At 43.6% G+C, this 16,319-nt stretch overlaps 1 protein-coding gene across 1 annotated transcript in view; it reads right to left on the reverse strand.

The window, feature by feature from the left end:
* Positions 1 to 16,319, reverse strand: part of OBSCN (obscurin, cytoskeletal calmodulin and titin-interacting RhoGEF) — a 229,973-nt gene that overhangs the window by 95,321 nt on the left and 118,333 nt on the right. Inside the window, 3 exon segments of the mRNA XM_037823238.1 lie at positions 13,674 to 13,940; positions 14,116 to 14,382; positions 14,942 to 15,214. Coding sequence (XP_037679166.1) covers positions 13,674 to 13,940; positions 14,116 to 14,382; positions 14,942 to 15,214 — 807 coding nt within the window.

Below are 16,319 nucleotides of genomic sequence, written 5' to 3' on the forward strand. Positions count from 1 at the left end.
ATTATAACAATGTAAATAAACCTGATTTTGAAACAGGAGTGTGAAAAAAGAGTTGTGGACACCTTCCAGGCAACCAAGATGGCAGCGTAAGATGTTTCAGGGTGCCTCTCCCCCACAGAAACAACCAGCAAGAGCTGGTAGAGCCATTTTCCTCAGAACCCCTGGAAACAGTTAAAGGGTTGCAGTAACTGGGTGAGGGCCGAATCAAGAACGTGCAACTTTAAAACATGGTAGGAGAGGCTCGTGGTGACCTTCCCGGCTCCCACCCCCACCCTCTCCCTGGCACAGGTGTGGAGCCAGTGTGTGCTCCCATTTTGGGTCCTTAACCCTGTTCTGGAGGAGGCAGAGTAAGCTGTATGTGCCTTTTGGAGTGTCTGTATATCCACGCCAATCTACCTCTGGCAACCTGAAGGACTGAGCCAGGAAACTTCTCTCTGGCTCACCTTCCAAGAACTTGTCCTGCAGGCACAAACAGCTTGCGGACAGCTAAAGCAGTCAAGAAACCATTAAGTCCAAGTGGCCTAGGGCAAAGGGCTACCTGCTTTAAGACATACAATAGAGGGGGCATTCAAATTTTTCAAACAATGGAAGTACACTAAGGCCGCTAGCAAGCACAAGCTCAGGACAAGACAGGCTCAGAAATAAGAGGGCCCTACCCTTTACATTTATCTTGGGCTGATATTCTTGATAGGAAGGCTAAACTCTGAAGGAAAACACCAGCCAACACAGACCCAATTTGCAAAGACTATGAAAAGGTGCTTTTGCATTTGTTTGTTTTCGTTAATTCTTGGCACTCAAAGAAACTTCTATCACTTGCTGGATACAAACTTAAGGAATAGACAGCTCAGGGACTGACTCCCGGAGTTAACACTTCTAAATATTAAATTTTACAGTGTGCGACAAAAGATTACAAGGCAAAGAAACAGGAAATGATGGCCCATTGAAAGAAACAAGATAAAAACCCTTTGAAGATACCAAAGATTTTAAAAAATGATCCTCAATAAGCTCAAGGAGATAAAGGAAAACACAAAGGAAAAACCAGTGGATATCAGGAAAACAATAAATGAACAATATGACAATCCCCATAAAGAGATAAAATTTTTTTAAAAATGAACTGAACATATGCTCAGATGTGGCCTTTCTCTTTCTAAGCCCAACTCCACAAATAAATTCATTAACTTCCCCCCAACGAGAGACCTGACCCCCAGGGGAATTAATCTCCCTGGTGACATGGGACTGAGCCTGGCCCTGGCATCGAGCAATTGAAAATGTTACTTGACTGAAAGGGGGGCAAAGAAAGATAACAAGCTGAGGTCACAGTGGCTAAGAGATCGCAAAAAGAGTTGAGAGGCTACCCTGGAGGTTTCTCTTATGCAAGCTCCAGCTAGACATCCCAGATGGCCACAGTATGCCAGGCCCTTTCCAAAAGTAGTCCCCAAATACCTAGGTCCCTACCTGAGATTCTATAAACGATTCACTTGCTGTGTTTTAGCTCGCAGACACTTAAATCCACCAGAGTGTTCCTATACCAGACAAGTCCTAAAACCCAGAAGCAACAACCTCTTTAAGAACCACAATCAGATGCAGCCACATTCCCCATACTGTCAACAGTGCCCTTTCAATATGTACAAGTTAGGGTGCTCACTACCTAGACACCCCTGAAGATGGAAAAAGATTAAGTGAGAGGAAGGGGTAGCAAAAACAAGATAAGATTTCAAAAGGTCTATGAATACTGAAACTATATATATATATATAAATATGACACTGCTATGTTGGGATAGTTGGAAGGAGGTGGAACTATAATCTATAACATCCTTTGAAATTTTTTCTATGGTTACTCACTGAATTGTGCTTTGAAAATCTTCGCCTTTCTGTGTATAGCTTATATTTCATAATAAGGAAAGAACCGAAACTGTGGAACTGTAACCCATAACAATTTTTGACAATTGGAATGACAAGACAGAGGAACAGTAAGAATAAAGAATTGGAAAAAACTGAACCTAAGAGGCTTATGGGACACTATCAAGCATACCACTATATGCATAATGAGAGTCTCCGAAGGAGTAGAAAGGAAGGAGCATAATGAATATTGAAATCAATAATGGCAGGGTTGAGTACTGAGCTCTCAGTTAAATTCCATTGATCTATATGTCTGCCCTTGTGCCAGTACCACGCTGTTTTGATTACTGTGGCTTTGTAATAAGTTTTAAGATTCGGAAGTGTGGGTCCTCTGACTGCATTCTTTTTCAAGATGGCTTTGGCTATTTGGAGTCATTTACCCTTCCATTTAAATGTGATTATTCGCTTTTCCATTTCTGCAAAGAAGGCTGTTGGAATTCTGATTGGGATTCTGTTGAATCTGTAAATTGCTTTGGGTAGAATTGACATCTTGATATTTAGTCTTTCAATCCATGAACACAGACCACCTTCCATTTATTTAGGTCTTCTTTGACTTCTTTCAGCACTGTTCTGTAGTTTTCTGTATACAGGTCCTTTATATACTTGGTTAGATTTATTCTAGGTAGTTCATTCTTTCAGTTGCTATTGTAAATGGTATTTTTTTTCTTGATTTCTTCCTCTGATTTTTCATTGCTTGTGTATAGAAACACTAATGATTTTTCACATTGATCTTGTACCCCACCACTTTTCTGAATTCATTTATTACCTATAGGAGCTCGGTTGGGGATTTTTCAGGATTTTCTTTATATAGGATCATGTCATCTGCAAATGGGGAAAATTTTACTTCCTTTCCAAATTGGATACCTTTTATTTCTTTTTCTTGCCTAACTGCTCTGCAAAGAACTGCTAGTACAGTGTTGAATAACAGTGGTGACAGTGGGCATCCTTGTCTCATTCCAAATCTTAGAGGGAAAGCTTTCAGTCTTTCACCATTGAGTATGATGTTAGCTGTGGACTTTTCATATATGCCCTTTATCATGTTGAGGAAATTTCCTTCTACTCCTAGTTTTTATCAAGAAGGCGGGGGATGGGTGGTCATCAAATTTTTTTTGGCATCAATTGAGATTATCATTTTTCCCTTTGTTCTGTTAATGTGGTATATTCCATTAATTGATTTTTCTTATGTTGAACCACCCTTGCATACCAGGGATAAATCACAACTGCTCATGGTGTATTAAAAGAATTCTTTTAACGTGCTGTTGGATTTGGTTTGCTAATTTTTTTGAAGATTTTTGCATTTATATTCATAAAGGATATTGGTCCATAATTTTCTTTCCTTGTGGTATCTTTATCTTACTTTGGTATGAAGGTAATGTCAGCCTAATAGAATAAGTATTCCCTCCTCCCCAAGTTTTGAATTTGAGTCGAATTGACATTAAGTCTCCTTGGAATATTAGGTAAAATTTACCAGTGAAGCCAGCGGTCCTGGGCTTTTCATTGTTGGGAGGTTTGATTATTGCTTTAGCCTCTATTAGCTATGCATTTTTGAGAATGTCTGTTTCTTTTTGAGTCAGTGTAGGTAGTTTACGAGTTTATAGGAATTTGTTCCATTCCATCTAGGTTGTCTAATTTGTTAGTATACAGTTATCAACAGTATCTTCTGTAATCCTCTTTATATCTGTGGGGTTAGTAGTAATGCCCCCTTTCGTTTCCTATTTTAGTTATTTCTCTATGTCTTTCAGAATCTAGCTAAGTGTTTATTGATTTTATTGATCTTTCCAAAGAACCAAATTTTCATTTTGTTGATTATTTTAGTTTTTTAACTCTCTATTTCACTCATCTTCCCTCTGATTTCTGTTATTTCCTTCTTCCTGCTTGCCTTGGATTTAGTTTACTCTTTTTCTTGATCCTCCAGTTGTGAGGTTAGGGCTCTGACTTCTGATCTTCCTTCTTTTTTAATGTAAGCATTTAGAGCCATAAATTTCCCTCTTGGCACTGACTTTGCTACATCCCATAAGTTTTCATACACTCTGTTTCATTTTCACTCAAATTTCCAAACCCACTGGTTGTTTAAGAGTACCTGTTTCATTTCCACATATCTGTGAATTTTCCAGGTCTCCCTTTGTTTTTTATTTCTAGCTTCATTCCATTGTGGTTGAAGAAGATACAGTATATGATTTCATTACCTTGAATTTATTGAGACTTGTTTTGTGACCTAAGCTATGGTCTATCCTGGAAAACGATCCAAGTGCACTCGAGAAGCGTTCTCTAATGTTGTTGAGTGAAGAATTCTATATATGTCTGTAAGGTCTAGTTGGTTTAGAGTATCATTCAAGTCTTAGACTTCCTTACTGGTCTTTTGTCTAGATGTTCTATCCATAATTGAAAGTGGTATACTAAATCCTCCTACTATTAATGTACAACTGTCCACGTCTCCCTTCAAATCATATATTTTGGGGCTATGTGCATTTATGTTTATAACTGTTGCATCCTCTTCTTCAGTTGACCCCTTGATCAGTATATAATCACCATCTTTGTTCCTTGTAACTGTTTTTGACTTAAACTCTATTTTATCTGATATTAGTATAGCTGCCCCAGCCCTCTGTTGTTCAGTGCTGGCATGATACATTTTTTCTATCCTTTCACTTCTAACCTACTTGTGATTGAAGTTAAGGTGAGTGTCTTTCAGACAGCATACAGTTGGTTCATGCCTTTTTGATCCATTCTGCCAATCTTTGCATTTTGACTAGAGAGCGAAATTCATTTACGTTTAAAGTCACAACTGATAATGCAGGACTTTCTTGTCATTTGCTATTTAGTCTTTGTAAGTCTTATACCTTTTTTGTCCCTCAGTTCTTCTAATTCCTTTTATATTTATTTGATTTTTTTGTGTTGTACCATATTGAGTATCTCCTCTTTTCTATCTGAATATATTTTTCATATATTCTTCTTGTGGTTACCACAGAGTTTAAATTTAACATCCCCAAGTACAGAAAAATCGTATTTGGTTTGATATCAATTTTACTTCAATAGGATACACATATTCTTTTCCTAGATCCCTCTGTCCAGCTACCTTTTTTTGTACCTGTTACTACTTATATCTTTGTAAATTGTATGTCCAAAACTGTAGATTTATTATTATTTTTCATGAATTTTCATTTTAGCACCTATAGGAAGTAAGCAGTGGAGTTACATACCAAATAAATGATACAATAATTCTGGCACTTATGACTACTCAAATGGTTCCCTTTACTGTAGATCTTTATTTCTTTATGACTTTTTCAACCACTGTCTAGTGTCTTTTCCTTTCATTCTGAAGAACCACCTTTAGCACTGCTTGTGGGGCAGATCTAGTGGTGATGAACTCCCTCAGCTTTTGTTTATCTGGGAATGTCTTAATCTCTCTGTTTTTGAAAGAAAGTCTCACCAGATATAAAATTCTTGGTTGGTAGTTGATTTCTTTCAGCACTTTAAGTGTTTCAACCCACTGCCTTCTTGCCTCCATAGTAGCTGATGACAAATCAGCAATCAATCTAATTAGGAATTCCCTGTATACAACACATTGTTTTTCTCCCACAGCTTGCAGAACTCTCTACTTGTTCTTTGAATTCAATAATTTGATCAATATATGAAGCAGTGTGTTTTTCTTCATTTTTTTTCTGTTTGGTGTTCTCTGGGCCTCTTGGATGTGCATATTCATGTCTTTTTCTAAGTTCTGGAAGTTCTCTGTCATTATTTCTTTGAATATTCCTTCAGCCCCTTTCTCTCTTTCTTCTCCTTCTGTAACTCCCATATTACATATATTGGTATGTTTGATGGTGTCCCAGTGGTCTCTTAGGCTATTTTCACCTTTTAAAATTCTTTTTCTTTCTACTTCTCATCCTGACTCATTTCAATTTTCTCGTCTTTGAGTTCACTGATTCTTTCTTCTGCCAGTTCCATTCTGCTGTTGAAACCCGCCTGGGAATTTTTCATTTCAGTTATTGTGGTCAACTCCTGTATTTCTGTTTGGTTCCTTTCATAAGTGTCTACGTCTTTACTAAGATTCTCATATTACTCATTCATTGTTTTCCTGGTATCTTTTAGTTCTTTCTCTGCATTTTCCTTCATTTCCTTAAGCATTTTTAGGATCATTTTCTTAAAGGCTTTGTTTGATTTGTCCACAACCTCATAATCTTCATTGGCATTTTCTGAATTTTTAGCCTTTTTCTTTAGATGGGTCTTCATTTTCTGTTTCTTTGTCTTATAATCTTTTGTTTTATGCTGCATACATTGTAATATTTTAAATATTTTAAAATGTTAACTCTTAAGATTTAGTCCAATACATCTGTTTCTTTTTGCAATTACCTGATGATATGACAGAGATTTCCCTGAGTGCCAGCCCTCCAATCAGGAATGTCTGCACAAGGCAAATATGAAGCACAGGGTATTCCAGTTTGTTAATGTTGCCATTATGCAAAATACCAGAAACAGTTAGGTTTTTATAAAGGGGTTTATTTGGTTACAAATTTACAGTCCTGAGGCCATAAACGTGTCCAAACTAAGGCATCAACAAGAGGATACCTTCACTGAAGAAAGGCTTATGTCATCTAGAACACTCTGCTGGTGCTTTGTTCGCGGGTTGCATTTTGGCTTCTCTCTCAGCTCCTGTGAGTCCTCAGATTAGCATCTCCAAACATCCTTTAGTTCACAACTCCAAGCATCTCTAAGCATCTCCAAGCATCAGCTCCCAAGCATCTCTCCAAAAGTCTCTCTCAGCTGCTATCAGGGTGTTTTGTCCTCTCTCAGCTTCTCTGGAGCAAACTCTGGGCTAGCATCTCAAAGCTTCAGCAAGCATCTGTGTCTCCTGGCTTAGCATATGCCAGGGCATTTTCATCTCTCTGCTCTCTGTGTGAGCTCCCTTTAAAGGACTCCAGTAAACTAAACAAGACTTACCCTGAATGGGTGGGGTCAACTCTCCATCAAGAGGTCACACCCTAATCAAAAAGATTAATCAAACTGCCCCCACAAGATTGTATTAAAAAAATATGGTTTTGGGGGGGACATAATATATCCAAACTGGCACATAGGGCCCTCTCTGTCTTTCTGGGCCTATGCTTGTTAGCTGTCTCAGAGTTCCCCTGTTTACAGGAGTTTACCTGTCTCCTCTGTTTCCCAGGTGTCTGAAGCCAAGAGGCCTCTGTCCCAGAATGCCCACCTCTGCAGTTTTTTACATTCCTTTTGTTGTCTCATGCTGCTTTTGCCTGGAAAACAGATTCTGGGAGAGGGGCATGCTAGAGAGGAATTTCTAAAATCAGCCTTTCCCAGCCAACAGATGGACAGGGATGCATGAAAGAGTTGCAGACTATCTGTTAACTGCCCTGGGGAAAAGCTCAGGAAGGGGACCAGGTGCTCCTTTCACGGTTCCCCAGAGCAGCTCTTTCTTGACCTGTCCAGCAAATGCAGCCCTCCCACTATCCCCTGCAGCACCAAGAAAGTGCAGCATCTTTAAATCTTGTCAGCCACCTTTGTCAGAGACAGGTTGGGATGACAGACGCACTCAGAACCAGGCCCTGGGTGATCCGAAGTTGCTAATCCAAAACCATGATCAGCCATCAGTCATGCCCACCCCCTGATGTCAGGGAAAAGGATTTTTGCATCATTTCTCACACTGGTGAGCCAGCTGGATGCCATGGTAGCCTGCCACGAGAATGTGGGATGGGCAGTGGTAACTGTCATGCAGAGAGAGCAGTTTACTAGTCTTCCCCATACTTTGCCAACCTCTTTCTCCTGCTCTTCCCTGGATGCTACACAGTGTTCTGGACTCCAGAGTTTTGAAGTAGTGGTTTCAGACAGTCCCTTCCTGTTTAATAGCTGTTTGGGTGGAATAACATAGTCCTCAGCGCTCCCTATTCCACCATCTTGCCACGATCCTCTTGTCAACTGATTTTTTTAACAGATGTGCCAGTTTGAATGTATTTTGGCCCCCAAAATGCCATTATCTTTGATGCATTCTTCTGTGGGCAGATGCATTAGTGTAGTTAAGATTGTAATTCTTTGAGTATTTCCATGGAGATGTGCCCCAGCCTACTGTGGGTGATAACTCTGACTGGATAATTTCCATGGAGGTGTGGCCCTGCCCATTCATCATAGGCCTTGATTAGTTTACTAGAGCTCTATATAAGAACTCAGACAGAAGGTGCGAGCTTGCTACAGCCAAGAGGGACACCTTAAAGAATACACAGGAGCTGAGAGAGATGCTCCAGATGAGACACAGTTTGAAGACGCCTGTTGAAAGCAGACTCTTGCTTGGAGAAGCTAAGAGAGGACAAACGCCCCAACAGCAACTGAGAGTGACATTTTGAAGAGGAGCTGCGGCCTAGAGAGGAATATCCTGGGAGAAAGCCATTTTGAAACCAGAATCCTGGAGCAGAAGCCAGCCACATGCCTTCCCAGCTAACAGAGGTTTCCCAGACACCATTGGCCATCCTCCAGTGAAAGTACCCTATTGTTGATGCAATTCCTTGGACACTTTATAGCCTTAAGACTGTAACTGTGTAACCAAATAAACCCCCTTTTATAAAAGCCAATCCATTTCTGGTATTTTGCTTAAGGGCAGCATTAGCAAACTAGAACAAAAGACGAATTTATTGCATCTTTAAAATCACAAATAGGTCTGGCATCTTGTTTCCATTGCTGCACAACTCTACTGTACTGTTCCTTTATCAGAGACATAGATACCATCCAAACATGTTCTTATATCCTTCTTTTTAACTGTTTTGGCCTTCTGAATCAAAGCAGCTGAATTTGATGCAAGTTCAGTGTCATTTCCCTCAAGAATTAACTCATCTTTCTGAGCTTAAGATACTGAACAGGCAACAGCTGGCCTCATCTGAACCCTGCAGACGTATTTTTCACCCATGAAATTTTGGATTTCAACCAGAGACCCACTCTCCTGAATAACGAAGCTGATGGGGAAGTGAGCATACCTGGACCTCATCTTGTAACAGAAGCCCAGTGTAGCATCTATGGTCATGTTCTGTATGTGACTACAGTTAGTGTGGATGGTGGCCACCATTGGTCAACCCAAAGCCTCTTCTTTTTCTTCTCAAGTAGACTGAGTTCTATCACTGATATGATTGAAGTCCTTCCACAGGGTTTCCTGGGGCCCTTCACAATCACTGTGCATCTCTTCAGCATGATGTTTACCTTTTCTGGAATGTCAAGGGCTGGCTGCTGAGAATGGTCTTCATTCTTGCAGTAGATGTGGCACAGAGAACAGGCTCTTCAACAAATGGTACCGGGAAAACTAGATATCCACATGTAAAAGAATGAAGGTGGACCCCTACCTCACACCATATACAAGAGTTAACTCAAAATAGATCAAAGACCTAAATAAAGGAAACCAAACAAATAAGACTCTTAGAAGAAAACATAGGGAAGCATCTTCGGGAGCTTGAGTTAGTCAACAATTTCTTAGACTTTACCCCAAAAGCAAGAGCAACCAAAGAAAAAATAGATAAATGGGTGTGCCAGTTTGAATGTATTCTGTCCCCCAAACGCCATTATCTTTGATGTAGTCTCGTGGGGCAGACATTTTGGTGCTGATTAGATTTGCTTGGAATGTGCCCCACCCAGCTGTGGGTGATGATTTTGATGAGATGTTCCCACGGAGGCATGGCCCCACCCATTCAAAGTGGGCCTTGATCAGTGGAGCCATATAAATGAGCTGATTCAAAGAGAAGGAACTCAGTGCAGCTGTGAGTGACGTTTTGAAGAGGAGCAAGCTTGCTAGAGAGGAACGTCCTGGGAGAAAGCCATTTTGAAACCAGAACTTTGGAGCAGACACCAGCCACGTGCCTTCCCGGCTAACAGAGGTTTTCCGGACACCATTGGCCATCCTCCAGTGAAGGTACCGAATTACCGATGTGTTACCTTGGACTCTTTATGGACTTAAGACTGTAACTGTGTAGCCAAATATAAACCCCCTTTTTATAAAAGCCAGTCCATCTCTGGTGTTTTGCATTCGGCAGCATTAGCAAACTAGAACAATGGGGCTACATAAAAATTTTAAACTTTTATTCATCAAAGGACTTCCTTATGAAAGTAGAAAAGACAACCTACAGAATGGGAGAAAATATTTGGAAACCACATATCTAATAAGTGTTTAATATCCAGAATATAAAAAGAAATCCTACAACTCAACACACAGAAAATGACCCAATTTAAAAATGGGCAACAGACTAGAAGAAGTATTTCTCCAAAGAGGATATACAAATGGCCAACGGGCACATGAAAAGATGCTCAACATCATTAGCCCTTAGAAAAAGGCAAACAAATACCACATGAGATACTATCTGACACCCTCAAGCATGGCTACTATTAAAAAAAGCAAAAGTAACAAATGCTGGAGAGGATGTGGAGAAACAGGCACACTTATTCACTGCTGGTGGGAATGGAGAAGGTATAGCTGCTGTGGAAGGCAGTTTGGCGCTTCCTCGGGCAGCTAAGTACAACCCTGTGAGTAGGTATATACCCGGCAGTTCTGAAAGCAGGGACACGAACAGACATTTGCACACTGATGTTCACAGCAGCATGATTCACAATTGCCAAAAGATGCAAACAACCCAAGTGTCCATCAACAGATGAGTGGATAAACAAAACATGATATATACATATGATGGAACATTATTCAGCCTTAAAAAGGAATGAAGTCTTCATGCATGTGACAACGTGGGTGAACCTTGAGGACAAGTACTTTATGATCTCACTGAAATGCAGAAAGTCGAGTAAGCAAATTCATAGAGTCAGAAAGTAGAATACATACTACCAGGGGCTGGGATGGGGGTCAGGGGGTGGGGAGTGAAAGGTTAATTGGTACAAGGGTTCTTTTTGGGGTGACGGAAAAATTTTGGTAATGCAGGGTGGTGATGGTAGCACAACACTGTGCATGTAATTAACAGCACTGAATTGTGTATCTGAATGTCGTTAAAAGGGAACATTTTAGGTTGTATATATGTTCCCAGGATAAAAAAATTTTTTAATATAGGACTGTACAATAGAAACAGTGATCCCTAATGTATACTTAATATGGACTATACTTAACAGTATAATTATAATAACATTGATTCATCAACTTTAACAAAGGTAACTGCACTAACAAAAAGTGTTAATAAGAGGGAAAACTGTGGGGGGGAGATGTATGGGAAGTGTATTTTCTGCATTTTTCTGTAAACCCACAACTTCTCAAAATTTTTTTAAAAAACTGAGCTCTGGCTATATTAAATGTTAAGTTAAAATGCTTTGGGGGCTTAAAAAGAGTGAATTGCTAGGAAAAAGAATTTTGCTGTTGAATTAGGTATGTTAACTGATTAGAAAGAATTCGTAAATATTGAGACAACTCCTGGCCTCAGATTCCTTTTTCATTTCTTTTGCATTCACATGCCTCCATTTTAAAGGAACTGATGTGGGAAAATCCTATAGATGGTGCATGAGGAGAATAATTTATGCAATAAATAAATAAATAAATAAACAAACAAGGACCTCTGCTCAGAGGTCCAACACACAGAGAAAAGGGTCTGTCCCACACCAATAGCCTAGAGAACATTTATATGTTTTCAGTATTTAAGAGTATCTTTTATTGCTTAATGACTCTCGGTTTGACTGACTTTTTCGGTTAACTACGAGTATCAACTTTATTAGATAAAAGGGCTTTTACTGTGCTGAAAAAAAAAATGCTTTCACCGAGTTAAAAAGTTTAATTTTCAAAAGGAAAGGCAAAGCAATAAAAAGAAAATGAGAGCAGATGGAGGGTGGTAAGGGCTGCTAACAGCCTTTGGGAACATCTAGATCTCTTATTTCTGACCCTTTTCTATGTGCCCTACCCCTGTTTTCCCCAGGTGAAGGTACAGTAGTTCTTTTTATACTATTTAAACTAAAGTTTTACAGAAGCCTTATTCTTGTAACAAGCCACCGTTCAGATGCCAGTTCTTTATGCCAAGATAATCAGAAATGTTTGTGTCTTACTGATGCTTTCATAACCAACTCGTACATGTAAGTCATTTATTTAATTAAAAGGTATTTTGACTATTCTTATAGCCCTTTCCTATTCAAGCCCCCAGTTTCTCTAAGAGATCACTAACTTCTACTGCAGTGAAAAGGCTGTTTCTCAATGTAGAATTTCCATGTGCTCTTTTGATGAAAAGTATATAAGCTCAAAGGATATAAAAATGTGGCTGTGAAACCTTCTCTCTTTGACTGTTGTCATTTTCTATTATGATAATTAAAAGAAAAAACTTTAAAAGAGAGTGAGGTTTCCTTGTTCATGTTACAAAGAAGTATTATTGTTTTGGTCTTTCAAACACCAAATCAGTTATCTCCTGTGATCAGGCAGGCCCTCTACAAGTGACTTTCGGGAGATCTGCCAGGCCCAAATCTCAGTGACCTGGGGAAGGCTGCACCCAGAAGGGGTGGGTTCTATGTTGCCCGATATCCCTGGGCCGCTCACAGATGTACCTCAAGCTGCAGTTTCCTAATACAGGCTGAGAATAACAATCTTCACCCTGCCTGTAAGGGTTGTGGAGAGCAAGCAGTTCAAACATGGAGATTTTAATAGCAAAGAGCCCCAGTAAACAATAATATGGGCTGCTGGTTCTCCCCCCAAATTTGCCTGTCTGGGTATGCCAGTTCAGAAGTATTATGTTACCCCAAAACACCATTATCTTTGATGCAATCTTGTGGGGACAGACGTATTAGTATTGATTAGGTTGGAACCTATTGAGTGTTTCCGTGTAGATGTGACTCAATCAACTGTGGGCAAAACTTCTGATTGGATAATTTCCATGGAGGTGTTACCCCACCCATTCAGGGTGGGTGTTAACTGGATCACTGGAGTCCTATAAAGGAGTTCACAGACAGAAGGACCTTGGAGCAACTGAGAGTGATATTTTAAAGAGCAACTGCAGCTAATAGAGGACAAAATGCCCCAAGAGCAACTGAGAGTGACATTTTGGAGAGTGCTGCAGCTTAAAGAGACATTTTGAAGACAGCTGTTGAAGGCTGAAGCTGACATTTTGGAGAACACCATTTTGAAACGCAACCTGGGAGCAAGCAGATGCCAGCCATGTGCCTTCCCAGCTAACAGAGGTTTTCCAGAAGCCAATGGCCATCCTCCAGTGAAGGTACCTGATTGTTGATGCCTTAGTTTGGATACTTTATGGCCTTAAGACTGTAACTGTGTAACCAAATAAACCCTCTTTATAAAGCCAATCCATATCTGGTGCTTTGCAATCAAGCAGCATTGGCAAACTGGAACACTGAGTTAGGCTGCCCATTTCCAACAAGAGCCATCTCCTTGAAGGGGCAGCCACAGTGGCACCAGGAGCCCATCAACCCGTTCCTGAGCCAGCTCAATTCCACAGGGGCCTTGGGGATGTTTCCTGTACATAAATATATGCAAAGCTCACTTCCTGAGCCTACTATGCACCTGGCAAGGAGCAGGTGCTTCAGAAACACACATTGAACCAAAGAGGGACTGCAATTTAATCCCTTGGGGCCCTTGGGACTCGTCTGCAAAGGACGAGGCTGGGTGGTCATTCTCTCTCCTTATGCATGGGGAAACCGAGGCTGCACTTATCCGGGGCCAGCAGAAGCAGAGCCTCGCTCTCCAGACCACCTCCCGAGGCTCCCATAAGGCTCTACCTTGAGCAAACCTACATGCCTGAGCCCGCAAAAGTCTGCAGAAACCGGCCAGCGAGTGGGCATTCGGGCGCAGCGGCTGCACAGGGCCGGCTCACCTTGTACCAGGAGATGGGCCTGCGACTGGGCCTGGCCGATGTCACAGGTGTAGGTGCCGCCGTCCGCCTTCTCCACCGCGCTGATGCTGAGCTTCAGGGCCAGGCCCTCCTGGCTGAGCTTGTGCCTTCCCGATGCACGCAGCTCCGTGGAGCCCTTGCGCCAAGTGACCGTGGCCGCCGGACGCTCCGTCCGGCACGCGAACACGGCGGTGCCCTTCTCCTCCACCTGCACGTCGGCCAGCTCCTCAGTGAACCGGTTTGCCTTTTCTGGAGAAAGAGGAGGGGGCTGAGGCTCGCAAAGACCCCATGCAGACCCCAGGGGACAGTACACAGAGGCTCCGCGGCCTGGGAAATTCCTCCCTGACCGCCAGCGGGCCCCTCGCCACGCTGAGGGGACGGCTCGCCATAGGACCACTCCCATGGCATCTCCGGGGACACTTACCTTCCACGCGGATGCAGGCCGTGCTCCTGGAGGATTCCGACTCGCATGCATACTTGCCCGAATCCTCGAGCGAGGCTGCGCGCACCACCAGCACTGCGCGTGCGCCCTCGCTGAACACGTCGTACTTCTGACTCTTCCGGATGGCCTTCCCGTCCTTCAGCCAGCGCACAGGGGCACCTGCCCGCGACAGCTCGCAGCTCAGGACCACGTCCTCGCCCGGCGCAGCCCGCTGGTCCTCCAGGGGCTTTGTGATGCCCACCGGCCTCTCTGAGGGAAGCAGAGACGGCCGCCAGTGAGGCTCAGCCAGCAGCTGCAGCCACAGCTCCGGGGACAGGGCATGCATCTGGGGACTTCACAGCCCTGGCAACTCTGGGACCCCCGGAGCTTGAGAACCCTAGAATGCCAGAAGCCCAGAATCTCATGAAAAGAGGGGCCTGGAAAGTGTGAATAGCTTGCACCATGGAAACTTATACATTTGGCATCGTTCAGAGCACCGAGGCTCCAAGTATGCCCAGCACTGTCTGCGAGTTGTGTTGGATCAATCTGCAACCAGTATGTTAACTGGTTGTGAGAGCTCAGTAATATCAGTAGCAAAATGTGGGAAGCAACACGTCAGTAGCTTGAGGGAGCAGTGGGAGCAAGACCGGAAACAGGAAACCCTGGTCCTTCAGCAGACACGTGGGGAAGCTCTGCCCAGTAAAACTGGAACCTACCCCTGGCACCCCAACAAGCCCCCGAGCCTCCAGAAGGGTAGAGCCCAGGGTGGGGACAGTTCTGGAAGGGGCCCGGCCACCTGGCAGCCCCCAACCCCCAGCCCGCAGCCCACCTTTGACTACCAGCGAGGCCTTGGACGTGAGGCCCTGCACGGAGAACACGACCTCCCCGGCATCACTCGGTACAGCCTCGCGGACAGCCAGGGTGTACTTGCGGCCCTGGCATGTGGCCCGGAAGCGGCCAGAGCTGCCCACAGTCTTCCCAGCCACTGTCCAGACGGCCGGATCACCAGCACTCTGGTGGGAAAGGATGCACTCGAAGCTGCAGCTCTCACCCTCCAGCACCTCTGTCGTTTTGAGCCTCTTGGTGATGCCCACGTGCAGCTCTGCAGGGCCACAGGAAGGAGCCATCACGCCAGCCCGGCCAGTGCAGGACATCCCCCAAGAATGGTACTGCCTGGTCAGACCCCAGGGGGAGAACAAGACCCCTGCCCAAGCCCCTTGGGGACCCACGATGCCATATAATTTGTGATCTGAACCAGGGCACTTTGGGGTGTGACAGAAGCACTGTTGGTAATTGTGCAACATGACAAGTGTACACAGCAGGCCAGGCAGCCATCTGTACTCAAGAGAACCAGGCTGCTTGCTCCAAGGAACCCACAGATCCATGGGGAATAGGGCTGGGCCCAGCTGCTCTGTGGAAAGTGGGAACGGTGCCTGCCTCCAGCCCTCTCTCCACACATTTCTCCAGGCTGTGCCCTCTGCCCAGGAGCCGCTTCCTGGCATCCCCCTGCTTAGTACCACCCGCTCTCTGTGTAAGCCCCAGTGCCCAGTCGCCACTACCTGGAGCTTCCCCGATCATCCCCCTCAGTGTCCCACATGCCCACTGCGCTAGCTTCTGCCCGGACACTGACCCTCAGGGCAGAGTCCACCTCTCTGCTCCATGAGACCTTGCATCCCAGGACCCCATCAGGCAGAGTCAGTCCAGCCTCCCACCCTTCATTCTCTCCATTCCCAATGCCACTCGGTTCTCTGAGCCTTTGCCAGCTCTTCCCACTGATAAAACTGTTATCTCTTGAGTTTCCTCTTCCTATCTTTTGAAATTTGAAAGCCACACCAAGGCAGCTGGCCCAGAGAGCTCATCAAGCCTCAAGTTCATGATGTTTGATCCAACATAAAAATAAAGCCCACCTCCTCTAAACCCACCACTATGAGACAGACAAACCCTCATCCAATTGGTAAGAATCAAGCTAACTTGCTTTTTCACATCTATAAAAATTGCTTTCCAGCCCTGGATCCCCAAAGCTACTTCCGTGCTCACAAGTGACCTGGATTCCTTTGCTGCAGCAAAACATCGGCGTCCCGAGTAAAATGCCGTGGCCTGCACACTGCAAGTCTGACTGCTGAGACTTGGAGAGTGGGCTGAGCCACCCCCTGGGCAGCAGTGGACCCCAGGCCCCGGACCCCATGAAGAACCAGCAGCCACATGTC

This window comes from Choloepus didactylus (assembly GCF_015220235.1).
Source record: "Choloepus didactylus isolate mChoDid1 chromosome 11 unlocalized genomic scaffold, mChoDid1.pri SUPER_11_unloc2, whole genome shotgun sequence".
NCBI lineage: Eukaryota > Metazoa > Chordata > Mammalia > Pilosa > Megalonychidae > Choloepus > Choloepus didactylus.